This window comes from Carassius carassius, chromosome 1 (assembly GCF_963082965.1).
Source record: "Carassius carassius chromosome 1, fCarCar2.1, whole genome shotgun sequence".
NCBI lineage: Eukaryota > Metazoa > Chordata > Actinopteri > Cypriniformes > Cyprinidae > Carassius > Carassius carassius.
In genome coordinates, this window is record NC_081755.1 from 28,417,073 (window position 1) to 28,444,906 (window position 27,834).

The 27,834-nt window shown below is 39.3% G+C and overlaps 1 protein-coding gene across 3 annotated transcripts in view; it reads left to right on the forward strand.

Moving 5' to 3' along the window:
* The window catches only part of znf385c (zinc finger protein 385C), a 101,952-nt gene that overhangs the window by 21,211 nt on the left and 52,907 nt on the right, over positions 1-27,834 (forward strand). For all 3 annotated transcript variants that reach the window (XM_059554666.1, XM_059554651.1, XM_059554659.1), the window contains exon 2: positions 4,005-4,259. In XM_059554666.1, the coding sequence (XP_059410649.1) occupies positions 4,005-4,259 (255 nt within the window). The remainder of the gene's footprint in view (positions 1-4,004; positions 4,260-27,834) is intronic.

The following is a 27,834-nucleotide window of genomic DNA, read 5'->3' on the forward strand; positions in this document are numbered from 1 at the left end:
TGTTGGTGCGCTTGACTGGCCAGCAAACTCACCAGAACTGAACCCCACAGAGAATCTATGAGGTATTGTCAAGAGGAAGATGAGAAACAGGAGACCAAAAAATGCAGATGAGCTGAAGGCCACTGTCTAGGAAACCTGGACTTCCACACGATCTCAGCAGTGCCACAAACTGATCACCTCCATGCCACACCGAATTAAAGCAAAAGGAGCCCCGACCAAGTATTGAGTACATGTACAGTAAATGAACATACTTTCCAGAAGGCCAACAATTCACTAAAAATATATATTTTTTGGTCTTATAAACTATTCTAATTTGTTGAGATAGTGAATTGGTGGGTTTTTGTTAAATGTGAGCCAAAATCATCACAATTAAAATAACCAAAGACTTAAACTACTTCTACTACTTTCACAATTTGAGTTGAATTACTGAAATAAATGAACTTTTCCACGACATTATAATTTATTGAGATGCACCTGTATAACATAAATGAAAAAACCTGCATATATAGCATACATTAAATTAAACGGCAGCGGAAAGGTGGAGTTGGGGAAGGTGGAGGGCAAGCGCTGGTCAAGTATTTGAATACTGAGCAGCAGCTCATTGGCTGCTCATGCAACTTGACGTTGGTGATGAAGGAAGGGGATCTTATTATAATATTTCCACTCCTTAATCTTCATGTTTCCACTCACAGCACCGTCACTGTGTTTTCACAAGCAACAACAATGTACCAGTTCTAACATCATGGCAAAAGTTCAAGCAATTCATACTAACTGTTCTGTCTTTGGCTGCACTGATGAGCACAGAACACCATTTAGAGTCTCAGCCTCAGAGGAGACAAAGAGCAGTCGATTCATTGATTTATTTACTGTATAATTACGCTGCTGCCACACAGATCTAATATAAATATGTGATTTCTTTCCCAGCTGTTTACCTTCACAGACATAACAATTTTGTAACTCATGTATATTTTTAACATTGTGTTTATTTGACAGTTTAAGCGAAATAAGCTTTTAAAAATTCTCAAAAGTCAAGATTATTCAAGTTCAAAATGAAAAGGTATAACACCAGTAGACTATTATTAACTATAAATGTTTTATAAAAACAATGAACAGCAGGTTTCAGCCTGTCACCATGATGCAAACATGCAATATCAGGCATACAGTAGTAGTTCTCCATTGTTTTTCTATGTAAATATGGACGCCTTTGACTGAAACTGCATTCTAAAAATCTGGCTCTCTAGTTAAAAGAAGTCCAACTCCCATCATCTTGTATTTTTTTCCTATTCCACTGCCTGCATTGCATCTTTGTCAACACAAATGTGCATTCTGTGTGAATGGCACCTATAATGATATATTCTACTTATTGTCCTTCACAGAGAACGTCACACATCGGTTAATCATGTGTCCTGGCAAGCGGTTCATTCTTTCCTCTTTACTGTTATCATTGGCATATTGTCAGTGTCTAATTCTAACATTTGGTAATATTTCTATTGAAAATTGTGATTTCTCGATTCATAAAGAATAAAATCTGGTAAAACATTAAATTCTAATCTAATCTACATTCTAAGGCATTAAACACATGGCAGATGTTGCAAAGCTATAAAACAGCGCATTTCTTCTCATCCCAACTGAGTTGAACGCACACATGTCCCCTCACAAACACACACACAGCATGGCCTGATCAAACACCCATCTCCACTGGTGATGCCAGCGGCCCTCATAGCATCCAGTCAGTCATTCACACAACTCATCATGTTCCACACCAGACAGAGCATCACTTTAGTGCAAAAACAACAGAAGACTCATCACTCCAGAACCCAGCCAGCCAATTATAGATTCATCTGAACACACAACTCCAGTGGCTAATAATGTCACGCACACAACTGCTGTAGCTTCCATTTGCTAGATTGAGTTTAAAACTGTTGGCAGATGTTGTTTTTCACTGACATGTCTTATTGTGTCTGATAGTAAATGTTACTGTGGCACTCTGTAGCTGATTTTGTCTTCACTTTCACCACTTATGACCACTTATCTTCAATTTGGCTGGAATGAAAGTGCTGAAGTCAGACGAACCTTTCAGAGTTTAGAATGACAAGTGGGATCAGGAAAGTTAAAAATAATAAGACAGAATAAGAAAGAAACTGAACAACTTGGCAAACTCTTTGTGTTTTTCTGTATAATTTATAGGTCTTTGGTAAATTGTATTTGTGAGTTTGTCTCTGGCTGAGTTAGAAAAAAAATGTCACGCTTTTTATGGAGAGTTGAGGGGGAAAGAGAGGAACAAAACAGGCCCAATTCAAATTTGTGCCACATCATGTCTTGTTTCAGTAGAGTATTTTTGGAGCGCTTGACAATCTGCCCTGCTGTTTGTGCATTTGTTTGTTTGTGTGTGTGAGCAAGAGTGACAGAAATACACACATGTACCTACAGTATATTTGAGTGACTTTCAGCAGGATATCCGTGCTCTGATTGATGTGGTCTCATGGGGAGACGTGGATAGAAGACATGAAACAAGACACGCGCAGCACAGCACAGAAGATCGCTAACATCGCTAACAGCCCTCTCCTTGATCCACTGCCACTCCTTCAGCTGTGTGTCCAGACGACAGGGTGACCTCTGGGCTCTTTCCAGATCTTTAACTACGACAAATAGGAGCCCAATGAATCTCAACTGTTCGATGATGTCAACATGACCAGCAGGGACAGCAGCTCATCAAGAAATATTTTGTCCTGCTGCTCTGGATGGCCCTCTAGTTTAAAGCTTCTGCCTTTTGAACATTTTCATTCCTCCTGAAAATTAAGCATTTTATTTTTAGAAACACACTATGTATATTGCGTGTGTGTGTGTGTGTATATAGTCATTAATGGAATGGCAGTTTCTGAGGAATATCATTGTAAAACTGACATTGTAAAATTGTAAAACTTTACATTGTAAAATTTCCCTCAGTTTTAAATCAAAATCCTTACAGAATCATTGCTTCTTAATCTGAACAGATGTTAATGAAACAGTGTTTTAATTGATGTACTTATTTTCACATTTTATTTTAGTTGCAATGTTTAACCAATCATAGTTGGAGTTAGGTGTGGTGGGTTTACAGTATGTTTGAGCAGCAGAGACAGATGTGTGTTTGTGCTCTGTGGTCAGGGAGTGGTGTTTAGAGAATCAATGGGGCCTGTGTGTGTGTGTAAAATGCTCTAGTATATGTTTGTCCATGTGAGGTGTGTGTTTAATAGACAAGTCCAGAGATTATGGGGTGTACTATATATATTTGTGAGATACATGCAAAGATTTTTATTATTATTATTATTGTTTTTAAGAAGCAGATAAAGATTCATGTATAACAGATAAAGAAATTTTCATGTATAACATATGACTGTAACTTTTAAAAATTCCATCTGTTCTGGGCATTGTTGATGAATATCTCCCCCTAGTGGAGGTCAGTAGCACTGCTGAAATCCCCAGAGATCGTCAGAAAATCAATATCAGAAAAACACTGCAGTTCAAAAGTTTTTTCTTGAAATAAATTAATATTTTCATACTTCAAGGATTGTTCACTAAAAATCCTGGGACAAAAAGCATATTCTCAGCATGTTAGAATAATTTTTGAAGGATCATGTGACACTGAAGACTGGAGTAATGATGTTGAAAATTCAGCTTTGCATCACAGGAATAAATTACGTTTTAAAATATCTTTTAATTATAGTATTACTGTCAATTACTGTTTTACTGTTCTTTCAATTAAATGCAACATTAGTGAACATAAGAGACTTTAAAACATTAAAATGGCTTACCAACACAAAAGTTTTGATAGTGTGTGTGCATGTACATATTTCTTTTTTTTACCATTTATAATACTGCTGCTTCGATGTGACAAATCAGTTGTTCAAAATGCAATTAGTATGAATTAATATAATATTTAGAAAATGTGGTTGAAAAAGTTTTTAGATAGAGATCATAAAATATTTAAGATGAAATTAATTAAATAACTTTTCTTCTCTCTTTAGGAATGAAGCGTCCATTGAGTCCTGTTGAAGATGGGTCGCTGACTGGCCATGAGGGTGTGTCCTCTGAAGGGGTGGAGTTCACAAGACAGGACGCCCCACCGATAAACTCTCGTCCGAAGCGGGAGCGCAAACACAGGTCGTACACACTCTGTGAAGTGTGCAACATTCAGCTGAACTCCGCAGCACAAGCACAGATACACTACAATGGCAAAACACACCAGAAAAGACTCAAACACATAAACAACAGCAACACAGGTATGATATGTGTGTCTTTCTCTGGTGTTCCTGTCAAAACTGAAGCTCAAAAACTGGAGCTTCATGCTTAACCTTATCCAGCCAACTAGGGCATGTTCCTGGATCAACATCCTGGAAGTGCTTATCTGGCAACAAATCAGTGACCTCTGATTAAGGGAATAGTTTCAAGCTACTGATTTGTTTCTAGAAAGTGGTTCCAGGACCAATAAATGATCTGGGAACAGGATTTATTATGGCGAATCACACTGTGTGTACTGTATATTCTTGTGCATGTTGCTTAACATGATTTACCCAAGCAGGACAGCATTCCTATCAACCAATCAGATTTTAGGTGTAAGTTTAGATGTAGAGCTGGGGCGGCAACATTTTTATCAGCCAATCATTTCCCTCTGATTTCAAGGGTTGGTTTGAGCAGGGGAACTTTTTGATCCCACTGACCCCAAAAATAATAACTAAATCACATTAAATATATTAAGGCCACATTTATACTGTGGAAAATGTTACATGTAAAATATTTATTTTCTATTAAGCTGAAACTTATTTTCTAGCTACTATTAGTGCACTGTTAGATGTATAAACCTGAAGAAAATGTTTAAAACCATGGCTGTCAGTCAAATATTTTTTTTTATTTTTTTTTATTTATTTTTTATGTTATTTTATTAAATTTATATGTTAATTTATTTTTAATTAGATTTATTATATATATATTTACCCTTAAGTTAGGGGCACAGGTTGGATTAGGGTTTCCCCTATGATTGTGATAGCAGTGTTACTATTATAATTTTATTTATCCAGGAACATGTTCAACTTGGCTAAATCATGTCATGCTATTAATTTATGTCTAATAATTTAACACACACTATTTAATAAATGCTGTGTGTTGATTTTTGGTCACCTCATATTTTTTTTTCCTAATATCAGTATTAAATGTGTAGAAACAATTTCTACCCAAACCTGTATCTTTGCCAGTGCCACAGGACATATCGACTTGATGTTATTGACAAATTAATATTTATATAACATGCAAACAGCTTTAAAAACATAATTAACCACCTTCATGTTGTCCGGGGATCTGACAGGCATCTTCATGTAATTCATACCCTTAGACCTCACTGTGTCCATCTGCAGTTAATATGTGATTTTGACTCGCTTTTATGTTTCCATGGTGATGCGGCTTTAAAGCCCAGCTGATAGGTCAGGAAGGAGCATGTGAGAGGCCCGTGAGACGCTGATTGTTGTAGTTAGAGTGGTAAAGACGGGGCTGTAAGTCTAGATGTCGGTCTGGAGGTAATTGCAAGAGAGAAACTGAGGCAGCTGGAGGCAGCTTTGAGTCGTGCAGCGTTATTTCACCAGAAATGGGCGGAGTATGACAGAATCAAGTGATTAGACGTGGAATTTGTCAAATTATTTGAACAACAGTAGAATAATCCAGTAACACGTTTGTCCTTTCACTCAAAAACAAAGCTCTGCATAAACCTGCACGGACAGCAAGTACATGTAAATGCCACACACTCGAAACCCAGGCCTGCAAACATAATTTCCCTTCTCTTGTAATGCAAATGTGAAATTAAAGCTAACTTCCATGCTGTTGATTCTTACACATAAAGACACACGCATGCATGGCCAATCATATGAGCAGCAGTCAGACCCACTTCAGGTGCAGGCTCTCATACAAATAGACCATAATTACATAGCAACCGAACATGTTCACCATGGAAATGCTCGACATGGCGACGCCCCCTTCAGCAACGGGGTACAGGCACTCACGGTCTCGGAGCCAGCTAGATTTTATTCAGTTTTTGTGTGCAAGTGTGTCAGGGTCTTAGCATGATTCTACATGGTGAAGCTATAGGTCATTTACGGGGGACTTCTGAAATGCTTCCCTATGTGTGAGTGTGCGTGTTTGCATTCGAGCACTAAGATATAAAGGCTCATTGATTAGCCATTCTGCTAATGTTCGACAGCATAATAGAAGTCAAATTAGACTGGACAACCTTTCCTATGAGCATACACCTGAAGCCTAACTGAAGCTACACACACATAACAAATCTGCTTGCATACACATCCTCAAATATACAAAACTGTTACTGACTCCTTCAGTACTGCATACGTCTTTCTCATTTTAAGTGGATGGCACTATACAGCACAGTTAAGTAGCCAGTGATGTTGGATGATTAGCTACAGTTCCTTAATTTTGTGAGAGAATCTAAACATTTGGAACATGAGCAAGAAGAAAAAAATGCGTAGTCGTTTTGGGTAATAGCCATTTTTGAGAGTATTGTAATTGGTTGACCATGATAAATAAATACATATAAACAAATGCTATAAACACAAATTAATTTTTTTTAAAAATATATTTAAATGCATTAAAAAATATTAACATGTTTTCTAACGAAAGGCAATGCATTATTAAACAAATCATTTGAGTGAATGATTCAGCGATTCACTCTTTAAAGAGAACATCTGAGCTGTATCCAAATATGCATACCTGCCTACAGTATAGTATGCAAAAAATAGCATGTCCAAATTTACAGTATTCATATTACAGGTGATATTCTGTGATATTCTCAAATAACCTATGAGGCCCCAGGAGAGGAGTTGTGAATGTCATGTGACCTACCAGCATTAGTTGCATTGCTTTGCTACCAAATCCTACATGGTGGATGTATTCAATCTCAATTTCATTTATATTATACACACATACTGTATATACTATAAAACATCATTTTTAACAGTCAATTAGTAATTACTTATTACTTAAAGGGGTTATATGATGTTGCGAAACATTTGGTGTAATGAAATGTGTTTATGCGGTTTAAAGTTAAAAAAATAAATTATTTTCCACATACTGTACATTATTGTTGCTCCTCTATGCCCCTCCTTTCTGAATTGCATTGATTTTTACAAAGCTCATCAGTCTGAAAAGTGAGGTATGCTCTGATTGGCCAGCTATCCAGTGCATTGAGATGCATGAAAAACGATGACGGAAATACAAAAAGACAAATTCAATAAAACCCTCTAATAGGAAGGTGCCTGTTAATGTTATGATCGAGGCTCTGGACTCCGAGGATAACTTGTTTTTCTATAACACACTATAAAATATTTTCAATAAATGTCCTGGCAGTGACAAATAGCTTGTTTTATATTTAATTTAATTACATTAATGTTATAAGTTAAGATTTACAAAAAATATTTTAACTGCTACTATGTAAAAGGAATACTGCTGTAAAAATGCACTTTATTTGTTTAAAGTGTTTGCAAACCAAATGTTATGGCAATTTTGTTTTTTATAGCAGTACTTAAAAAAAAAAAGTGCACAATAAACTACTTTTGATTGCATTATTAGTTTTGTGCATAACAATGCAATTAATTGTGATTTAAAAAAATTATCATTGCCCAGCACTAAAATATATACATATATATATAGTGGTTTACCGCATCATATTGTGGTTTTTGAGTCACAGATCCAATAAGCAAGAAACAAGACAGAAAAAAAATATTTAAATCACAGAAAATGACAATGCTGTGAATGCTGCTTGTGATCGCTTTGGCAGTGATCAAAAACAGCGGATGAGTAACGAATCGACTTCTCTTTCGTTTCTTCTTCTTGTGATTTAAAATTGCTTGAATGTGTAAATTGGCAAATTAATTGGCGAATCACATGCATGCCGAATGGCGTGGTTCGGTCCGTATGAATCAACTGCGCTCCTTAAAACTCCTAGTATATGACAGATCACAGCGATTCTTTTTATTTACTAATTTAACGTGAAATCATCAAATTGCTACTCCATATCAATTAATGAAAATGAAAATTCAATGAAAAAAATGAATAATTAGAACAATCATTAACGCGCAATAAATAGTGTCATATCTATACACATTTTCCCCAAAATATTCTTGCACCTCGGTAGCAATTCTTCAATGGCTGGGTAGTGGATCGGCTGGTTGGTGGCGATATTTGACTCAGTTAACTCAAAACAACGTTGAACATGTTAATAAACTCAATACAATTATACGCATTCCAAAACTCACTGTATTATAGTTTTTATTCATTTTAGAAGTCATTCTACTTGACAGTTAAAACTAAATTCTATATTGCCTATGGTAAAACTAAAAATCAGTTTTAGAAGGATTAAATGCATTTGTGTGTGTATGTGTGTGTTTCACTTTCATGTCAGTAGGGAAAGGCAAAAGCCTGGAAACTTGATTTACTTCGACACTCAAACACACACACACACATAGAAACACACTAAGTAACAGTCTTATCACTGCTCACCTTCTGTTGACTCCTCCAGGCCCCAGTACTCAAACCCACATAATCAGCATGACTGCACACACTCACACTCACACTCACACACACACACACACACACACACACACGTGCCATGAGGAGGGTAAGATGAATATGTGCTTGCAGGGATATCATATCTACCTTTTATTTTGTACCATTTGAATAATTATAATCAGTCTGGTGGGGGATTTTCCTTTTTTCCTATACAAGACTCTGTATGTTTAAATCTCTCTGAGCATCTGTTTTGTCCACATTTTTTAACAGTCCACTCTAGATCATTTTACTTCACCCCATCTATTTCTCTTTAAAAACTCTCTACCCTTTTCTCTTTATTTTCCAACTCTTCTCTCTCATTCTCCATTTTACTCATTCTTATCTGTACTTCCCCTTATCTCAACACCCCCACCACACCAATCCCCAGACAGGTGCATCATGGGTATGCTACGTAATGTGACTGCTGAGATTAGCAGTCTTCTCTCAAGCTGCCCTGGACACACACATACACACTCAACAAAATAGTGGTACATAGTAGATCCAATGTGTATTTGTGAGTAAAGATCAATCCAGTAACACCGTAGTTTCAGCCACAACCTTAAGTAACAGCTGGAGAATTTTTTGAGAATTTCTCAATCCTGCTTACTATCAATCCTTAGTATCAATCCTGCTAACCATTATGACTATATATGATAGATGTATATCCTGGCCAGTGACCAATATTTGGCCATAAATGTGGCAATTAAGTAAAACTCATAAACTTCAGTTAATTACTAATTAAATTATGATATTGCTATTTGCTATTTCATATTTTGTTTTTAAATAATACTGTTTTTGTGTCAGGGAATGTAGTATTAAGAGTTTTTAAGGCAAGAATGCGGTTGTTTAGACTTCAGATATGAATTTTGTAAAAAAAAACTGTGAAAAAAGAGATGTGAGATGTGAGCTCCAGGGCTTCAGTTCATAAACCCGCCGAGAGCGCCTCACCTCGACCAGATCTTCTGGAATTTACAGCTGGCTCTGATAGTGTCTCTATAGTGGTTAAACATGAGATTTCATTTGTTTTGGGTAAATCGGGCAGTCTAATTAATCTATTATTTGTTCCAGAGCAAACAGTTTCGGCTGAGGGCAAAATCTCATCACATTTTTTTTAAAGATAACTTTAATGGTGTATATCAGAGTGCTGCCTTTGTTATTTTGACTGAATTACCTAGCAACTTTTATGATGGCTGTTGTTGTTTATTAAATATTATTATTCAATAAATATAATTGTATATAAATAATAGTATTTAAAAATGTTATTTAGTATTGAGAAACCGTCTCTCTCTCTCTCTCTCTGTGTGTGTGTGTGTGTAATGGTGATTTCAGTTACATTATTTTGCCATTAGATGGTTTTTATGAGTAGGTCAGCAGTAAACACTTTTATATTGAAAGAGACTGAAACAGGGTTTAAAGTAGAAGGTTATTTTTACTTTCAGCAAAAGCTTGTAAGGAGCAGCTAACAAATACGCTGAGCAATTTCTGTGGAAATCACCCTTAACAGATGAAAGGATAGTATGACAAAGATATCGCTTTCCTCACTGGACATTTAAACTAATGTTTTATTGTGAATATGAGATTAAGCTGATGAGTGAATGCTGTATCAAATGCAGGTAGTCACAATCGCTCAGTCAATCTCTCTCATAATACTCTGCTACACATAATACAGTGAGCTTTAAATACAGTAATATAATATGTTTTTAATGAAACAGCTCAACGTTCCTTTGTTACTAGTTCTAAATTGATGTTTCTGAATTAGTTACGGAGACTTGGGCTCAGCTGTTAATCTGTCAACTTTATATTTGAATCCGTGGTGAATGGAAGTAGTTCTGCACAAAAATAGGCCTTTTGAAGACACTCTGTTGTTGTGTTTACACACTTGTGCCGTTGAACTGTTGTATAAACGCAATATCACACTTGTAGCCTTGTGATATCGCTGTATCAGCATGCTGTGATTAGCTAAGGCACTGCTACTGGTGTGATATTGCTCATATGTTATGAAATGGATACATTTGAATCTTTAAAAATATGAAGTTACATAATTTAAAATGCATTTAAAGTATTTATTATAAATTTCATATATAAGGCCTTATGGTCTGCTCTCTCGATATTGGTATCTACATTGGTTGAAAAAAAAAATTGCTAATAAATGTGACCTTAGCTAGCCACTTAGACACACTTATAAGTGTGTTTACAGTATTGCCATTTATACCAATGTTTGCTTTAGTGAACACTTGCTGGTATTTTTTGGTACAGTGCTTCATATGTGTGTGTTGCTTAATTGTGTTTTGCATATTTATTCTGCTCCTCTGTTTGTCTTTCTCTGTCTTTCATGCTGTCTGTCTTCTCTGGTCTCCTGTAATGCAGCGTGAGGTATTGGATTATAGCGACTCTGTGTGTGTGTGTGTGTGTGTGTGTGTGTGTGTGTGTGTGTGTGTGTGTGTGTGTGTGTGTGAGAGAGAGAGAGAGAGAGAGAGAGAGAGAGAGAGAGAGAGAGAAAGAGAGAGGGAGATTTATTGAAGGCTGAAATTTTCTGCATGAGTGTGTCTGCACAGCTGCATTTTTCTGCTATTCCAGTGTACTCTCTCAATCGCTCTCTCTTTCTTCCTTTGACTTTCCTCTTTTATCACAATGTTTCATTCGATTATTCACAGCTTCTTTCTTTTCATAATTAGTGGTGCTTGCCGGAGGCAAGGCATCACTATTACTATTCGCCTTGACAAAACTTTGGCACGCTACTCCTCCCGCATTTTTTGTCACAGACCCATGAATGAGATGTCATATCGTGCGGCTTATTGAGGAGAGGTGTGCTATGACTTTTCTAAGCAATCGGAAGTACAATATTCGTACAGCGGACGAAGAAAATGTGTAAAAATATCCCATAGACTTAACATTGGAAAAATTATCTGACCTTATTTCTTTGGATCAGAAAGACATAGAGGCTTGGGAGTGGGCTCATTTGACTCGGCCTATCAAGCAGTCCATATGTAGTGACCTAACAAGTTAATATCCATGCCCTAGCAACCACTTTTAGCACCCTAGCAACTGTTTAGCTACATTTAAAAGCTATATATCAGCAAAATAACAATACAGAAACACTGACTCTGGCTTTTTGGATTCAGGCTGGCCAATAGTCTTTAAATAACACCCCATAAACTATATAGCCACACCATAGCAACCATATAGAGCACCCTAGCAACCATATAGCAATATAAAGTACTTATATCACGGCTCCACAACATCACACAGGCATCATGGGTGGCTACAGGGCGCCGAGTTTTGCCACTGCAAGCACCACTCACATTTTCTTCAGGAAATGTACATTCTAGTTTCACCCTATTACTCTTCGCATGATCTACTGTCACTTCTTTGAGAGGAAGATGGAAGAGTTACATGTCCAACAGATTTTAACTTTTATAACCATTATAATAATACCACAAAAAAAATTCTGAAATAAACTAATAATGACTTATTTTTCTTGTAGTCTATTAGAAAGTTGGTAAAACAGTTTGTGACTTTATTTATTAATTTAGACCATCAAACAGAAATTCTAAATTAATGAAGTTGTCAAGCACTCCTACTCTCCCCTTATCTGCAATTGGTCAGTCAAACTGCAAAGCTTTTACACTTCTCAGAAATTCAACAATAGATTGCTCTGCACAAAATGTACAGTAATTTAACATCACAATAACGGCGCATATCCTGTTTCATTTTGTCGCATATACGCTGCGGTTTATTAAGATGTAAAACTAGAGGTCAGACAAATTAGTCACAGCACACACACAGAAAGTGTACGGATTCAACCTTGGAGCACACTCAAGCATGAGGATATTTCACAACGCAACACTTTACCGAAGGAACGTCACATTCAGTTCAGAGAGCGACACCGGGTCTTTCATTGTTATTCATGTATTAATTTATGCACATGGAGTGAGCGAATGGGGCTGTAATATGCAGATGAGTTAGTGTTTCATGATGAAAATTTTCCGGTTGGCTGCTCTGGGTGGCTGCAGTTAATGATAAAGTATGGCAGAACGACAGGAACAGAGGGAGCAAAGTAGATGAAGAGAGAGAGCAAAAGAGTATTTTTTACTAAAAACAATCTGATCCAGAAACATATTGGCCATGGCACTGGATGCATTTACATCACCACCATAAGCATCATGACCGTTGTCATCAGCATCATCATCACCGTCATCAGTCTATTAAATCACAAGGGCATAATATGTCGTGTCAGCAACCCTTCCTATGATTCCCTGAACCGACACCAGACAAATCACTCCACTCTATTACACATCAATGTTCATCAGCGTGCACAAGGTGGAGTTTGTGTGTGTGCGTTTTTGTTGACATTGAATTTTTTTCCCAATTGCACACAGCTGTTCTTATGTTGTAGCTGTGCAACAACTCTCTTCCTGCCGATGAAGAGGAAGGACAGAGAGAGGGATGTACGGGAGTCGTGTTGTAAAGGCTAAGGGTTGCAAGCGCGTGCTTTGTTGGGCAGTGCTTGACTGAGCGAGTCTTTGCTTGGGGTGATGTCTGTAGCGTGTAATTAGGATTTCATCATTTCTCTCATTGAGGCGAAAAATGGCACAGTCTGGATTTGAACACACACACCATGAGAAAAAAACAACAGCACACTTCTAGTCTTCCTCTCTATTTCTGATGGTGTCTCTCGCACATACACACACAAACTCATACTGTTATTCTCAGTGTGGAAAAACCCTATTGGCTGGTCAGGGGAATGGATGTCCTGATCCCTTTATCAGACCAAACAGATGCTGCCCCAGAATAAAGAGGGGTCCAATGTGAGTGTGTGTGCGCGTGTGTGACATTGAGCGCAGGTCACTGGAGTATATGTGCTTGACTCGGGCTAATATGCAGATTCATAGTGACACCCATATTATGGGATGTTCATTTGAATGTTGCAGAAAGGAGTTGAATACCCATACACACTCTGAATGCATAATCATTCATGTTTTATTTTAAAATATTGTCAATACTGTCATTATCATTGTCATTATTGGCTCCGGGTGTCACGATCGCTGATACAGGAAACCAGAAGATAGAACCAAGTGCGGGTAAGTCATTTATTAGGGGTTAATCCACACAGAATAAACAGTCCAGGCATGAGTCGAAAACCAGAAGAGCAATCCAAACATAAACTAAACAAGAGGACAAGGCAAGGCAAGGCAAGGCAAGATGACGGACATGAATTAACATCAACATTAAACAAGGACTCCGTAACACAGACTCAGACAGACCGGGTATAAATACACAAAAGGATAATGGGGAAACTGGAGACAGGTGGGGAACAATCAATTAACTAAACAAGGAGGAAGGTGACCAAATAAGGAGACAGGAAGTGATAATATGATACACACCGTGGGAACCGGAGGACACCTAGTGGAAACCCAGGGAACACAACCCAGACACTGTGACACCGGGGGGTTGTCAAACAATCACATTCAAAATCTAAGTTTTTGTTGACATTATATCTGTGTGTATACCATGTATATTTGTCACATATATGTAGATACAAACACATGCATGTATATATATTTGAGAAAAATATATTTATATAAATATAAGACTATAAATGTATATACATGTAAATATTTTCGAAATATACTGTATATGTGTGTGTAATTAATTATACATAAATATACACAGTACATATAAACTTGGATTTTGGATTCGATTAATCACAATTAATCGTTAGACAGCACATGAACAATATATATATAATAAAAGGCATGCGATTAATCACATGATTGTCTGTGATTAATCACAATTAATCGCATTGTTATGCACAAAACTAATAATGCATTCAAAAGTAGTGTACTGTGCACTTTTTTCATTTAAAAGTACTGCTATATGAACAAAGGTGCAATAACATTTGGTTTGCAAACACTTTAAACAAATAATGTGCTTTTTTACAGCAGTATTCCTTTTAAAAGTACCAGTTAAAAAAAATATTTTAAATCTTAACATATAATATTAATGTAATTAAATTAAAACATTTGTATAGAAAATATTTTATAGTGTGTTATAGAAAAACAAGTTTTGCTCTGAGTTCAGAGCCTCGATCATAACATTAACAGGCACCTTCCTATTAGAGACCTGCATGATCGCGCGACCCATCACAGCAGACTGTGGCACGGGACAACACTTGATGTGCGGGTAGAGACTCATGCAGGAGAATTATTAGGGTGTGCTCATACTAGGCAAGGCAAGGCAAGGCAAGTTTATTTATGTAGCACATTTCGTACACAATGGTAATTCAAAGTGCTTTACATAAAAGAAAGTAAAATAATCATGAAGAAAAATAATAACAAAAATAAAACAAGCAATTTTAAAACTTTTAAAATGATTCAAACATTTACTTAAAATGAATTTAAAAACAGTTAGAAAATGATTTTACATAAAAAAATGACTAGTGTGATCGCTTCGTTTAGCAGCCCCTGAAGAGGGGGGCAAGAGCGCGGTTGGTTATATATACATCAGTGAGTGTGAGCATTAACCGCGCTGATGCTTAGCCTAAATTATTTGATCGGGAGCATCCCGTCCTGTGACCCAGGATTTGTCTGTATGTGGATTCAGCACCAGTGAGCAACAGACTTTCATAATAATAATTAAAAAAACTGCTAAACCCACTGTAAAATAATTATTAATTATTAATTAATGCGATAATAACGTTTACATTTACATTTATGCATTTAGCAGATGCTTTTATCCTAAGCGACTTAGTGCATTCAGGCTATACATTTTGTATTTTTTTTACCAGTACCAATAACACTTACACTAACACTAACAATTAATATTATGTGTGATTAATTAAGTGTAACAGTTTTTTATGGAAATTGTAATACATTATTTTCAGAAAATAGAAAGTTCAAAAAGTATTTTAAATAGAAAGTTAAAAATAATTGCAAAAGCATTGGTTGGAAATAGAAATCTTCATAGGTTTATATATTTAATGTATATTATAAACATATTATGTTGTTTGTGTAATATACAACATACTATTTATTTTTTTAATTTTCATGTATTTACATAAACTATTTTGTTGACCTACTAGTAGATGTTGCTTATTGTCATAATATTGTGATTTTGAGAATATTTTGTGTATGCTGTTTGTTATCATTTTTAAAAAATCTAAATGTTGTAGTGTGTTAGTTTTGTGTTCAGTGTGTTGTTGTTTATGTGTGTGTTGGTGTCAGTGAGCATTTGTGTTCTGATGTGTGTGTTTGTGTCAGGGGGTGTTTGTGTTTTGTGTGTTTTTCTCCGTCAGCTCTTGTCAGTGTCAGATCTCTTCAGTGCTCTGATGGGCAGTGACAGACCCGCACAGGAAATGATGTGCAGGAAGCAACCTCAAGCTCCATATGACACTATGTTGGCAGAGCAGCTTGCTCGTGTGTGTTGCATATATCTCAATCATCTAATCAAAGTGGGGTAATGTTGCGCATGACTGTGACAAATCCCTTTCTCACTCTCTCATACGCACACACGGTCTCTTCCAGAAGTTAAAGGAGTAGCTCACTGCAAAATGACATTTCAGTCATTTACTCACTTTCATGTCATGCCAAACCTGTTTAACCAAAAGGAGAAATTCTTAGAAATGAATGGCTTCTATCACGCTTGGAAGAGTCATTCCTTTGCTCTGCCTTTACTCTCAGTTTTTCCTCTGCTTTATTGACTTCTTTTAGGTCTTTTTACTGGTCTCTCTCTCTCTCTCTCTCTCTCTCTCTTTCTCACTTTCTCAGTTTCTCTTTCCCAGGTGCTTAAGACTCATGCTCCATTCTTTCAATTCTCTTTTCCATTCTCTGTCTCTAAATACACATATGTATTTGCTCTCTTTGTTGTCCCCCCAGCCGTATTCATTATTCCATAGTGTCATGCAGCAGGAGCGCCAGCAGTGTAGGATGTTGTTTGCTTTAGGTTGTTAGCCTTGTTGTTTCTCGATTTTCCAGGTTATGTGTGTGAAAGCTCTTTCTCTCACGCGTTTTCCTTTTGCTAGTGGCACTTGTTCGCACAGTTCCTAAATCTGTCAAATTATTGTGCTCAAAATGTTCATTCACTTCTTTACAGCAAAGGTTTTGCATTCATTGGGTGGTATTTTAAATCTACACAAATCTCTGTGTATGGTTCTTATGAAAAATTATGAAAAATTAAACTTAAATGTGTATAAAGGAAATAATCTGCATAGAACTGCAATGACAAAAATGGTATAGAAACCATTTTATTTCAGAAATTGCTAGTAAATTTTAAATTGCAAAGAAACAGCAAGTACCACATTGAATTAAACGTGAACTTTTGTAATATATTACTTTTATGTAATATTTTCATGTAAAAATCCATGTATTATTTTTTAAAGATCTTCAGACACGTTTTATTGTAATTCTTGATGTCATAAAGAGTTAAAAAAAAATCTTGTGTTTATTTGTTGTTTAAATATTAAACACGACAGCAATAGACATCACTTATGATACAGCAGTCAAAAAAAATGGAGACTAGCTTTATTATTCCCTAAGCAAATGGAGATATCGCCAACCTTGAAAATCTCAAACTGCCAGTTTCTGTATCTTGACTTCATCAGCAGTTTTTCTGTTTGACACCCTGCCTTACCATTCACTCACTTGGACGTGTGCAAGTGTGGAGGAGGCAGATGGACTAGCAGACTAGCAAGACCAGACACTGAGACGCTTCCATGTGCTCATAACAGCCATTTGGATTAAAAAGTGCAAGTAAATTATGAAAGGAAACAAGATAACAAAGCCTTGCACCAATGGGATCCTTATAATAAATTGCTTACTGTACCATTTAAATATAGCCAAAAGCAGCCGTATGGTAGGTGTTTTGCTGGTTCTGAATGATGGGATTGATTGGCAGGCTGCTTTATTTACATCAGCCATGTTTTCAGCTGAAAGGATTTCCACTGAGCACTACGCTGAGGTCATGATACCGCTCTGAATGTCTGTCTGCAGCTGTAATAGACTCTTAATGCTACTGGAGGAGTAAATCACTTCCCCCTTCACCTGCCCATCACCTCTTGTAATACGCCCTACTGCACTCTGGGAAACTGAAGGCTTGAAGACTAATTGCTGAATTATTCAAATGATTCAAGAACAGTTTTGACTTTTGAGAACTTTTGAAATGTACTCAATATTCTCTGCATTTTGCTCAAGCAATTGTGTGGTTACAGGTGTTGAGACATGTACAGTATATAGTTTCTTTTTGACTGTGGTTGTAGTTTAAAGGCAAAGTTCACCCTTAAAATGAATATTTTGACATTATTTACTCACCCTAAAGTTTTTTGTTTGTTTGTTTTTTTAGTTTTTGGGCTTGACAGTCCATGATCATTATAAGCTGTTGTTGAATGAAATACTGTAGCTATATGTAGGAGATCTTTTAAATGTATTAATATTATGATTGTAATTTATTAGATTTTATAGTTATGTTAAACCATTTTTTACATGGAATATTACACAAACTCAATAAATAAACAGAAATTACTTACATTATGATTATTTTAAAATAATAATGTTTAAATGATGTTTATCTGAAGGTGTAACAATGCAAACAGGTTTTCTGTAAGGGGTAGGTTTAGGTTTAAGGGGATAGAAAATATTGTTTGGTCAGTATAAAAGTAATAGAAGTCTATGGAAGTCCCCACAACTCACAGAAACGAACGTGGGTGTGTGTGTGTGTGTGTGGATGGATGGCGGAAGTATTGTGGCAGGAAAAGAGCACAGCTGTCTCCGCTAAGGTCTCAGTGTTCAGAGCTTCAGGCTGAGCAAACTGTAACACACACATGCACACAGAACCGGCATACATCTGATCACTGTTTGTGCTATGTCTACTATATTACGTAACATATGCTAAGCGAGACGACTCACGAACACATTACATACAGTACATTCCTTTTTGGTTGATAATGTTGTGGTAAAAATAAGCAAAAAGGATTTAAGGATTTAAAAGTATATGTGTTAAAGAATTGTAAAATTTATTCAAAGATGTAGATCACTTCTTTTCTTTCTAGTCATCTGTGACAGAGTGCACTCTGCAGTGCTGAAACAACTAGTGACCACTGCAAACCCCCACTGATGCACAGAGACCTCCAGGGGAAACCCTAGCTGGGTGAGGAAGAGGTGTTTATGGCACCAGTAGGGGGTCCTCAGGCTGGGATCCAAATACTCCAGAGCACTGATGCAGATACAGTACCATGCTGTAATAATTGCCAGCTAACAGATTTATGGCCTGAAATATCTACGCCAAAATGTCCTGTTCAGTTTCTGATCTCCCCGAATCATTCACAGACTACATTGTCGATGGAACTTGCAACCATAGTTGCTTTTGGGAAACGCACAAAAGAGTGATCTTATTCAGCTGATGAATGATAAAAGCATCGACTGCCAATCAGAATCCACAATACCAGACTACATAACGTTATCGTGATTTGGTGTTGACTATGCTAATATAGTTCTTGGGGTGACACTTTATTTTAAGGTGACCTTACATGTTACATGTACTTACTATTATAATAACAATAAATTATGCAAAATTACATGCAAGTAACCAAGCCAAACCCTAACACTGTAAACCTTTGTACTGTAAATTTACAGTAAAATACTGGCAGCTGGGTTGCCAGCCACATACTGTATTTTCCTAAATTTACAGTACTGCACTGTGGGAAGTCGTGGCCTAATGGTTAGAGAGTCGGACTCCCAATCGAAAGATTGTGAGTTCGAGTCCCGGGCCGGCAGGAATTGTGGGTGGGGGGAGTGCATGTACAGTTCTCTCTCCACCTTCAATACCACGACTTAGGTGCCCTTGAGCAAGGCATCGAACCCCCAACTGCTCCCCGGGCGCCGCAGCATAAATGGCTGCCCACTGCTCCGGGTGTGTGCTCACAGTGAGTGTGTGTGTGTGTTCACTGCTCTGTGTGTGTGCATTTCGGATGGGTTAAATGCAGAGCACGAATTCTGAGTATGGGTCACCATACTTGGCTGAATGTCACTTCACTCACTTTTTTTTTCACTTCACTTTTTTTTAATTACAAAATACAGTATATACCACATAATTTTACGGAATTATACTGTCTACAGCAAAAAAAAAAAACATTTTTACAGGGAAAACATTCTATTCTGAACTTTAAACAAGAAAATAGAAACCAACAACATTATCTGGGTTTTAAAACATTTATTTTAAAAGCAACGACCAGACATTTGCCTTGTGTGGACACATTTGGCTGAAATGCCAGCTGTTTTTTTTTTTTTTTTTTTTACATTTAAAATGTTAGTTGAACACTTAACACTTTATAATATAGTTATCTTGTTAACCTTTAACAAATGTAAAAAAAAAATCTGAAATTTAAAGAGTCAAAAAAAGAATAGAACCTCAAAATGGTTGAAATGGCAGTTGTATTTTATAAATGGAATTAACGATGCAGTAATCATAATTACTTTTAATGTACTTGCTGGCAGGATCTAAACAAAGTTCCATTCAAAGTCTGCAAGTTTTCGCAGAAGTGAGGAAACTGGTGGGCTTACAGTGGCGTTCTTTTTTTGCACAACTTTTCTTTGAAGTCACTTTTCCTTTTTTTACTTTCGATCCACATTCAGGATTGATGTCAACAAAGCGTCTAAAAGGCAGAAAAGAGGAAAAAACCACAATGAAATATTATAGACTGTGCATAGAGAGAGAGAGAGAGAGAGAGAGAGAGAGAGATTTAACGACTATTCACCCAGTTTATTAACAATATAATCCCCTCATCAGGTACTGAATCAGGGCCTACAAGAGTATCAGTTGAAATGCAGCCATAAACCTTGTTTATGTAGAGCACACATTGCCGAATCCAGTCCAAACATTTCTGACTTCATTAATTTAACTACATTTCAACCTAGGGTTCTTTGCTCCATGACATTGAGCCAAATACTAAGTTGTCCAAAAAACTTTTTCAGCAACACCGGTTGATTGCGCAAGCCCTTACAAGCTTTTACCAAATCATGGAAGTGACCTCCACGTCTGTGTTAGCGGTAGCATTCGCCGTCAGGCAATTGTTATTTAATAAACTCCTGATGTACTTACAAACCTTACAAACCTTCCAATCCTTCGTTTTAGGAGTACAGAACCTATTGCCTCGTTTCCACCAAAATTACCTGGAACATTTGTACCAGGAACTTTTTTTCCCAGGAACTTTTTTCCCCCCAGACCTGTTGCTTTCTGCGTTTCCGACGCGGTGTAAAGTACCGGGAAGATTAGGCAAATAGACTGGTGATGTAGGTCTGCGCGCGTTTCTCAATAGATACAGACGGTTGTGGACTAGTGTATATGAATATTAAAGTTAAAAGAGACTACAATTGTTCTACATGTCTCTGGGAATGAGTGCTCAATATGTGCATTTTTGTCATTCAAATACACACGATGTTCGCAGTGTTTTCCCCCATGCCGACTCCGCCCTCGCCACGCCTCCAGCTATGACTAGATGCCGACTGTATCTATACAAAGTATGCTGATTTTGGGCGTGCATCCTCGGTAGTTTAGACTTTGCGCATTCGACTCGGGAGTGTGATGTCCGCGATGACGCGAATCCGGTAAATCTGTAAACAGCAGCGTACTTGATAACTTCAGTCAGCTGACCATGGCTTCTGCAATTTTCCTCTCAGTATATTTACAATAAAACGAAATAGGATATCAAATACCACTGCCTCCTTTCAATTTCATTTAAACATAATACCAGCTGCAGAAATGTACTTAGTTCAGGGATATGTGTATATACAGCCACTACAATGAAACGAAATATTATATAAATTTGCCTTTTTTATTTTCATTTTAACATATAGATAAGTTGAATACAGACCAAAGATAACCTGATAGATTTACCCAAAACGAATTATATTTTATGTTTAACCACTAAAGAGACATCAGAGCCAACGGCACATATCAGAAGGTCTAGCCGAGGTGAGGCTGATTCTCGGCGGATACATAAGCACTGAGCTCCCGTTGATCGCGTGGAGCTCACCGTCTCCGAGATCGGCGAAACACATTTTTAAATAGGCGCTGTCTTTATAAATAAACCACAGATTTGAGTTTTAAACAACTACATTCTTGCCTGAACTACTTTTAAAATTACATTTCATGACACAATAACAGTAATATTTTGAAAATGATCCGAATAAATGGTATTTGAACCCAAATGCTGCGTGAACTCAGCTCGCTTTGGCTACTGCAATTTTGCTCTCAGTATATTTACAATAAAACAAAATAGGATATCAAATACCACTGCCTCCTTTCGTTTTCATTTAAACATAATAACAGCTGCCGAAATGTACTTAGTTCAGGGATATGTGTATATACAGCCACTACAATGAAACGAAATATTATATAGATTTGCCTTTTTTATTTTCATTTTAACATATAGATAAATTTAATACAGACCAAAGAAAACCTGTTAGATTTACCCCGCAGCTGAATTATATTTTATGTTTAACCACTAAAGAGACATCAGAGCCAACGGCACACATCAGAAGGTCTAGCCGAGGTGAGGCTGCTTCTCGGCGGATAGATGATCACTGAGCTCCCGCTGATCGCATGGAGCTCACCGTCTCCGAGATCGGCGAAACACATTTTTAAATAGGCGCTGTCTTTATAAATAAACCACAGATTTGAGTTTTAAACAACTACATTCTCGCTTGAAATACTTTTAAAATTACATTTCATAACACAATAACAGTAATATTTTGAAAATGTTGATCCGAATAAATGGTGGTTGAACTCAACCAATGCTGCATGAACTCAACCAATCAGGATGTTTAGCGCCCAAGTCCCGCCCCCGAAAGTTCCGGAACTTTGAAAAAGTACCACCTCGCCACCAGGGACTTTCTGAGGGGCATTTTTTTACCCGGAACATTATTTAGTTCCTGGTTCCTGCGGTGGAAACACACCGAGTACCAGGCCAAAGTCCCTAGTTCCTGGGTAAAGTTCCTGCGGTGGAAACGCGGCATATTTGTACTACTGTAGAAGTTTGGTAACCTTCTGGTCATCATTATTAGTGGGGTAATTTACGAGACACAACTTTTGGAAAAGGCTTCTTGGGGGGGGGGGTTGGCTCAATGTCATGGTGAAAATGACCCTAGGTTGATTTTACTCTGAACCATCCCTATAAATGTCCTTATTTTACTAAGGCCTAGACCTGGCTTAAAGGGTAAGTTCAGCGAAATATAAAAAATGTCATATATGACTCACCCTCATGTCGTTCCAAACCCGTAAGACCACAGTTTAAGATATTTTAGATTTAGTCCGAGAGCTCTCAGTCCCTCCATTGAAGCTGTGTGTACGGTCTACTGTCCATGTCCAGAAAGGTAATAAAAACATCATCAAAGTAGTCCATGTGACATCAGAGGGTCAGTTAGAATTTTTTATAGCATCAAAAATACATTTTGGTCCAAAAATAACAACATTTACGACTTTATTCAACATTGTCTTCTCTTCCGGGTCTGTTGTGAGCGAGTTCACGACGCTGTTGACGTGTTTTCTGGTGCGCCCAATAACAAAGATAACATGTCAGCAGCGTCACTGCAGTGTTGTGAACACACTCACAACAGACCCGGAAGCAGTGCTTTAAGTGGGCCGGTACGCACTTCCAAATATAGCTCTTAAGCGTACCGCCACCTCTCCGTGCGCCCAGAACATGCTTTTAGCGTACCGGTACGCTCATTTGGACATCTGTTTTAATAGAGTTTTTAGTCTTTTGCCTGCGCTGCTGCTTTTCAGAGCGCCCTTCACAATGCAAGCTTCGTAATTCGTCCCACCGAGAGCAGAGATTATATTACCCATACACCCTTGAGTTTTACAAGTTGAAAGCGCATGCATCGCTATTTCCGCTGTTAGTGTCAACAACTCTATGTGGTCGGAGAGGTGTGTGAAACGCGCACACTCTGCTCGGTAATTATTCAAATACAGTGAACAACACTTAATATGCTCTCCTTGCTTCAGACTCCGAGTATTAAAACAATACGGACAGAATCAGATGACTCCTTGGCTGACACCCCACCAATCCTGAATGATATCGCTGTAACGTATGACAGACACAGGATGTAAACGCAAGGCGTATTTATTGACAAACAGCAAAAAGGTCAGGTAAATGAGCAAGATCACAGGAGACACAGGCGGGCGGACACAAGGCTGATGGACAGATGACGCAGGGACTTCGGTGGACAACAGGTGGTGGTGCTCGGTCCAGTGACGATCCCTTGAATCCCGGTGAGTGAGTAATCCTAGTGAAGAAGCTGTAATCCAGTGTTGAGTGACGATCCAGGAACGAACGACGAAGACAGGAAGACTAGGCAGGAACAAAGGACACAGGAACAGCACGGGAGCACACCTGGGAGAAACACCGATCTGACAACATGAAACACCAGTTACTGAACTTATATAGGAACAAACAATTGAAACCAGCTGGCGCTGCTGATCATCGCTGATCAGTGACCACGCCCACACACACACACACACACACACAACAGCACGCTAGACGAAAGAGAGAGAGTGAATTCATGAACCGTGACAGTACCCCCTCCCCTACGAACGCCTCCTGGCGTTCCCTGGCGGACTTACCTGACGATTGTAATCGTCGATCAGAGAGTGATCCAGAATGTCTCTAGCGGGAACCCAACTTCTCTCCTCCAGACCGTAACCCTCCCAGTCCACCAGGTACTGAAATCCGCGTCCCCTCCTTCTCGAGTCCAGAATACGACTAACCAAATAAGTAGGTTCCCCATCTACGAGACGCGGCGGGGGAGGAACCGGGACAGGCGTTAATTAATAGGTTATTAATAGGTGCCCAAAACACGGGTTTGATTTTGGATACATGGAAGGCGGGGTGAATTCTCCTGTACGTAGGAGGAAGTTTGAGGCGGACTGTCACCGGACTAATGATCTTGGTGACAGGAAACGGGCCAATAAGTTTTGGGGCAAGCTTATTAGAGACGGAGCGGAGAGGAATATTCTTAGTAGAAAGCCACACTTTTTGACCGACGACGTATACGGGAGGCTTTGAACGGTGGCGATCGGCCTTGGCCTTGGTGCGCGCCCCCACTTGGAGGAGAGTCTCACGGGCTCTAGTCCAAGTGTGGTGACACCTCTGGACGAAGGCGTGAGTGGAGTGGACCGCGACTTCGGATTCCGCACTGGCAAAAACTGGTGGCTGGTAAACCTAAACTACACTCAAACGGAGTAAGGCCCGTAGCTGACACTGGTAACGAGTTATGGGCGTACTCCACCATAGAAAGTTGTCAGGGTCTCGATGGGACTGACAGCGGTTGTAGTAACCCATCAGGGGGTCGGTTGGACGTCTTACCAGTGGCACAAACCGAGCAAGCCAAAACAAAACTACGGATATCACGAGCCATTAACGGCCACCAGAATCGTTGCTTAACCAAAAACTGGTACGATTAACTCCTGGATGACAAGCTATACTGGAGCAATGACCCCACTGAATGACTTCAGACCGATACTCCTCAGGCACAAATAACCGGTTCGGTGGGCAATCGGGCGGAGGCGTTACCCCTTCTAAGGCCTTCATGACCCTCGATTCGACCTCCCATCTGAGAGTGGAGACCACTAATGTCTCGGGTAAAATACACTCGGGAGTAGACGGGCGTTCAGAATGGTCAAAAATACGAGATAAGGAATCGGGTTTGATGTTTTGGGAACCCGGGCGGTACGAAAGAGAAAAGTCAAAACGACCGAAAAAAAGTGCCCACCGAGCCTGCCTAGAGTTGAGTCTTTTAGCAGTTCTAATGTATTCTAGGTTCTTGTGATCGGTCCGAATGATAAAAGGTACCCCAGAACCTTCTAACCAGTGCCGCCATTCCTCCAGTGCTAAATTGACTGCCAACAACTCCCGGTTACCAATGTCATAATTATGTTCGACAGGTGATAAACGATGAGAGAAAAAACGCGCAAGGGTGAACCTTATCGTCTGTGGCAGAACGTTGAGAAAGAACTGCTCCTACCCCCACCTCTGACGCGTCGACCTCCACCACGAACTGCCATGATGGATCAGGGGCAACGAGGCTGGGAGGCTAAACGAAGCGGCTCTTGAGTTTGGCAAATACAGCTTCCGCTGTATCGGACCACCTGAACGTCGTTCTGGGGGAGGTCAAGGCGGTCAGAGGAGCGACTAGTTGGCTGAAGTTACGAATAAAACGTCGATAAAAATTGGCGAATCCCAGAAACCTCTGTAGGGCCTTACGGGAATCTGGACTTGGCCAATCTATCACAGCCTTAATCTTGTCAGGATCCATACGCACTCCCTCAGACGAGATGATGTACCCTAAAAAGGGGACGGACTGTGCATGAAATACGCATTTCTCCGCCTTGACAAAAAGCCCATTCTCTAGCAACCTCTGAAGCACTCGTCTGACGTGCTGAACGTGTTTCTGGAGATAAGAGGAAAAGATCAATATGTCATCCAGGTAAACATATATGAATTGATCAACCATATCTCTCAACACGTCATTGACGAGTGCTTGGAAGACCGGGGGCGAGTTGGAGAGCCAGAAGGACAAAACCAAGTATTCAAAGTGCCCTCTGGGGGTATTAAATGCGGTCTTCCATTCATCTCCCTTCCTTATGCGAACCAAATGATAAGCGTTACGTAAATCCAATTTTGTAAAGATAGATGCTCCCTGCAATCGTTCGAAAGCTGAAGACATCAACGGCAAAGGATAAGTATTCTTTACCGTGATGTTGTTCAACCCTCGATAATCAATGCACGGTCGCAGAGACCCATCCTTCTTCCCCACAAAAAAGAACCCCGTCCCCGCTGGAGATGAGGAAGGTCTAATGAATTTGGATGCTAGAGAATCAGAAATATATTTCTCCATAGCCTCCCTCTCTGGAACAGAAAGTGAATATAACTTGCCCTTGGGCGGAGACCCACCTGGTACTAAGTCTATAGCACAGTCATAAGGACGATGTGGAGGAAGAGAAGCAGCACGAGACTTACTGAACACTTCTCTCAGGTCCTGGTACTCTTCGGGCACGTTAGATAAATTCACCACCTCCTTCTGGAAAACAGACACAGGTACAGACGAACACGCAGACACCAGACATGACTCATGACACTTATTACTCCACATAGAAATGGTGTTGTGCCCCCAATCGACTCTGGGATTGTGTTGTGTGAACCAATGATGACCAAGTACGATGGGTGCCAGAGGTGAGCTTATGAGGAGGAATGTTATTGTCTCAGTGTGGTTGCCAGACGTGATGAGAGTGATGGGTTCAGAGGCATGTGTAATGTTGGAGAGCTGTTGTCCATTGAGAGCATTGACAGCGATTTTGTATGTGAGAGGGGTGGTAGAAATGTGGAGATGGTGAGCCAGTTCAATATCCATAAAATTACCTTCTGCCCCTGAATCCAATAAAGCCTGGGTGTCGTGAGTGTTGGTTGCCCACCTTAGTCTTACCGGAAGGAGAGTAGATGATGATGGTGAGGATGAGGTCTTCCCGGTGGAGATCCCGCCCGATAGTAGCCTCATAGTCACTACCGGGCTTGGTCTTTTAACGGGCATGAGTGGATGAAGTGGCCCGCCCTCCCGCAGTAAAGGCACAATCCGTGGGATCTCCGCCGTTCCTTCTCCTCCCGGGAAAGCCGAGCTCTACCCACCTGCATGGGTTCCGGATCGTAAGAGGGGCTGACCGTATCCAGGAATTCAGAACATCGGGTCTCCATGCCGCGAACTGCATGATCTTGTTGGAAATGGCCCATTCTGTTCAGCCGAGCATCTACTCGAAGTGCTAATTCGATAAGTCCATTGAGACTAGTAGGAAGGTCCAGCATGTAAATCTCCCTCTGAATACGGTCAGCCAACCCATGCAGGAATCCGTCCCACTGCGCCTCCTCGTTCCATCGGCACTCTGCAGCCAGGGTGCGGAACTGGATGGAATATTCTGACACCGAACCGTGACCTTGGCGAAGATCGGCGAGTAGTCTGGCCGCCTCCCTACCCGCCACCGCCCGATCGAAAACCCTCCTCATCTCCTCGGAGAGTGCCTGGAACGAGGCGCAGCATGGGTCTTGATTCTCCCACACCGCCGTTCCCCAGAGAGCCGCCCGGCCGGAGAGTAGCGTCAGCACAAACGCCACCTTGGATCGCTCTTGGTTGAACGTCTGAGGCTGTAATGCAAAGTGCATAGAACATCGGGTCAGAAAAGCTCTGCAAAACTCACCTGAATAACCTTCGG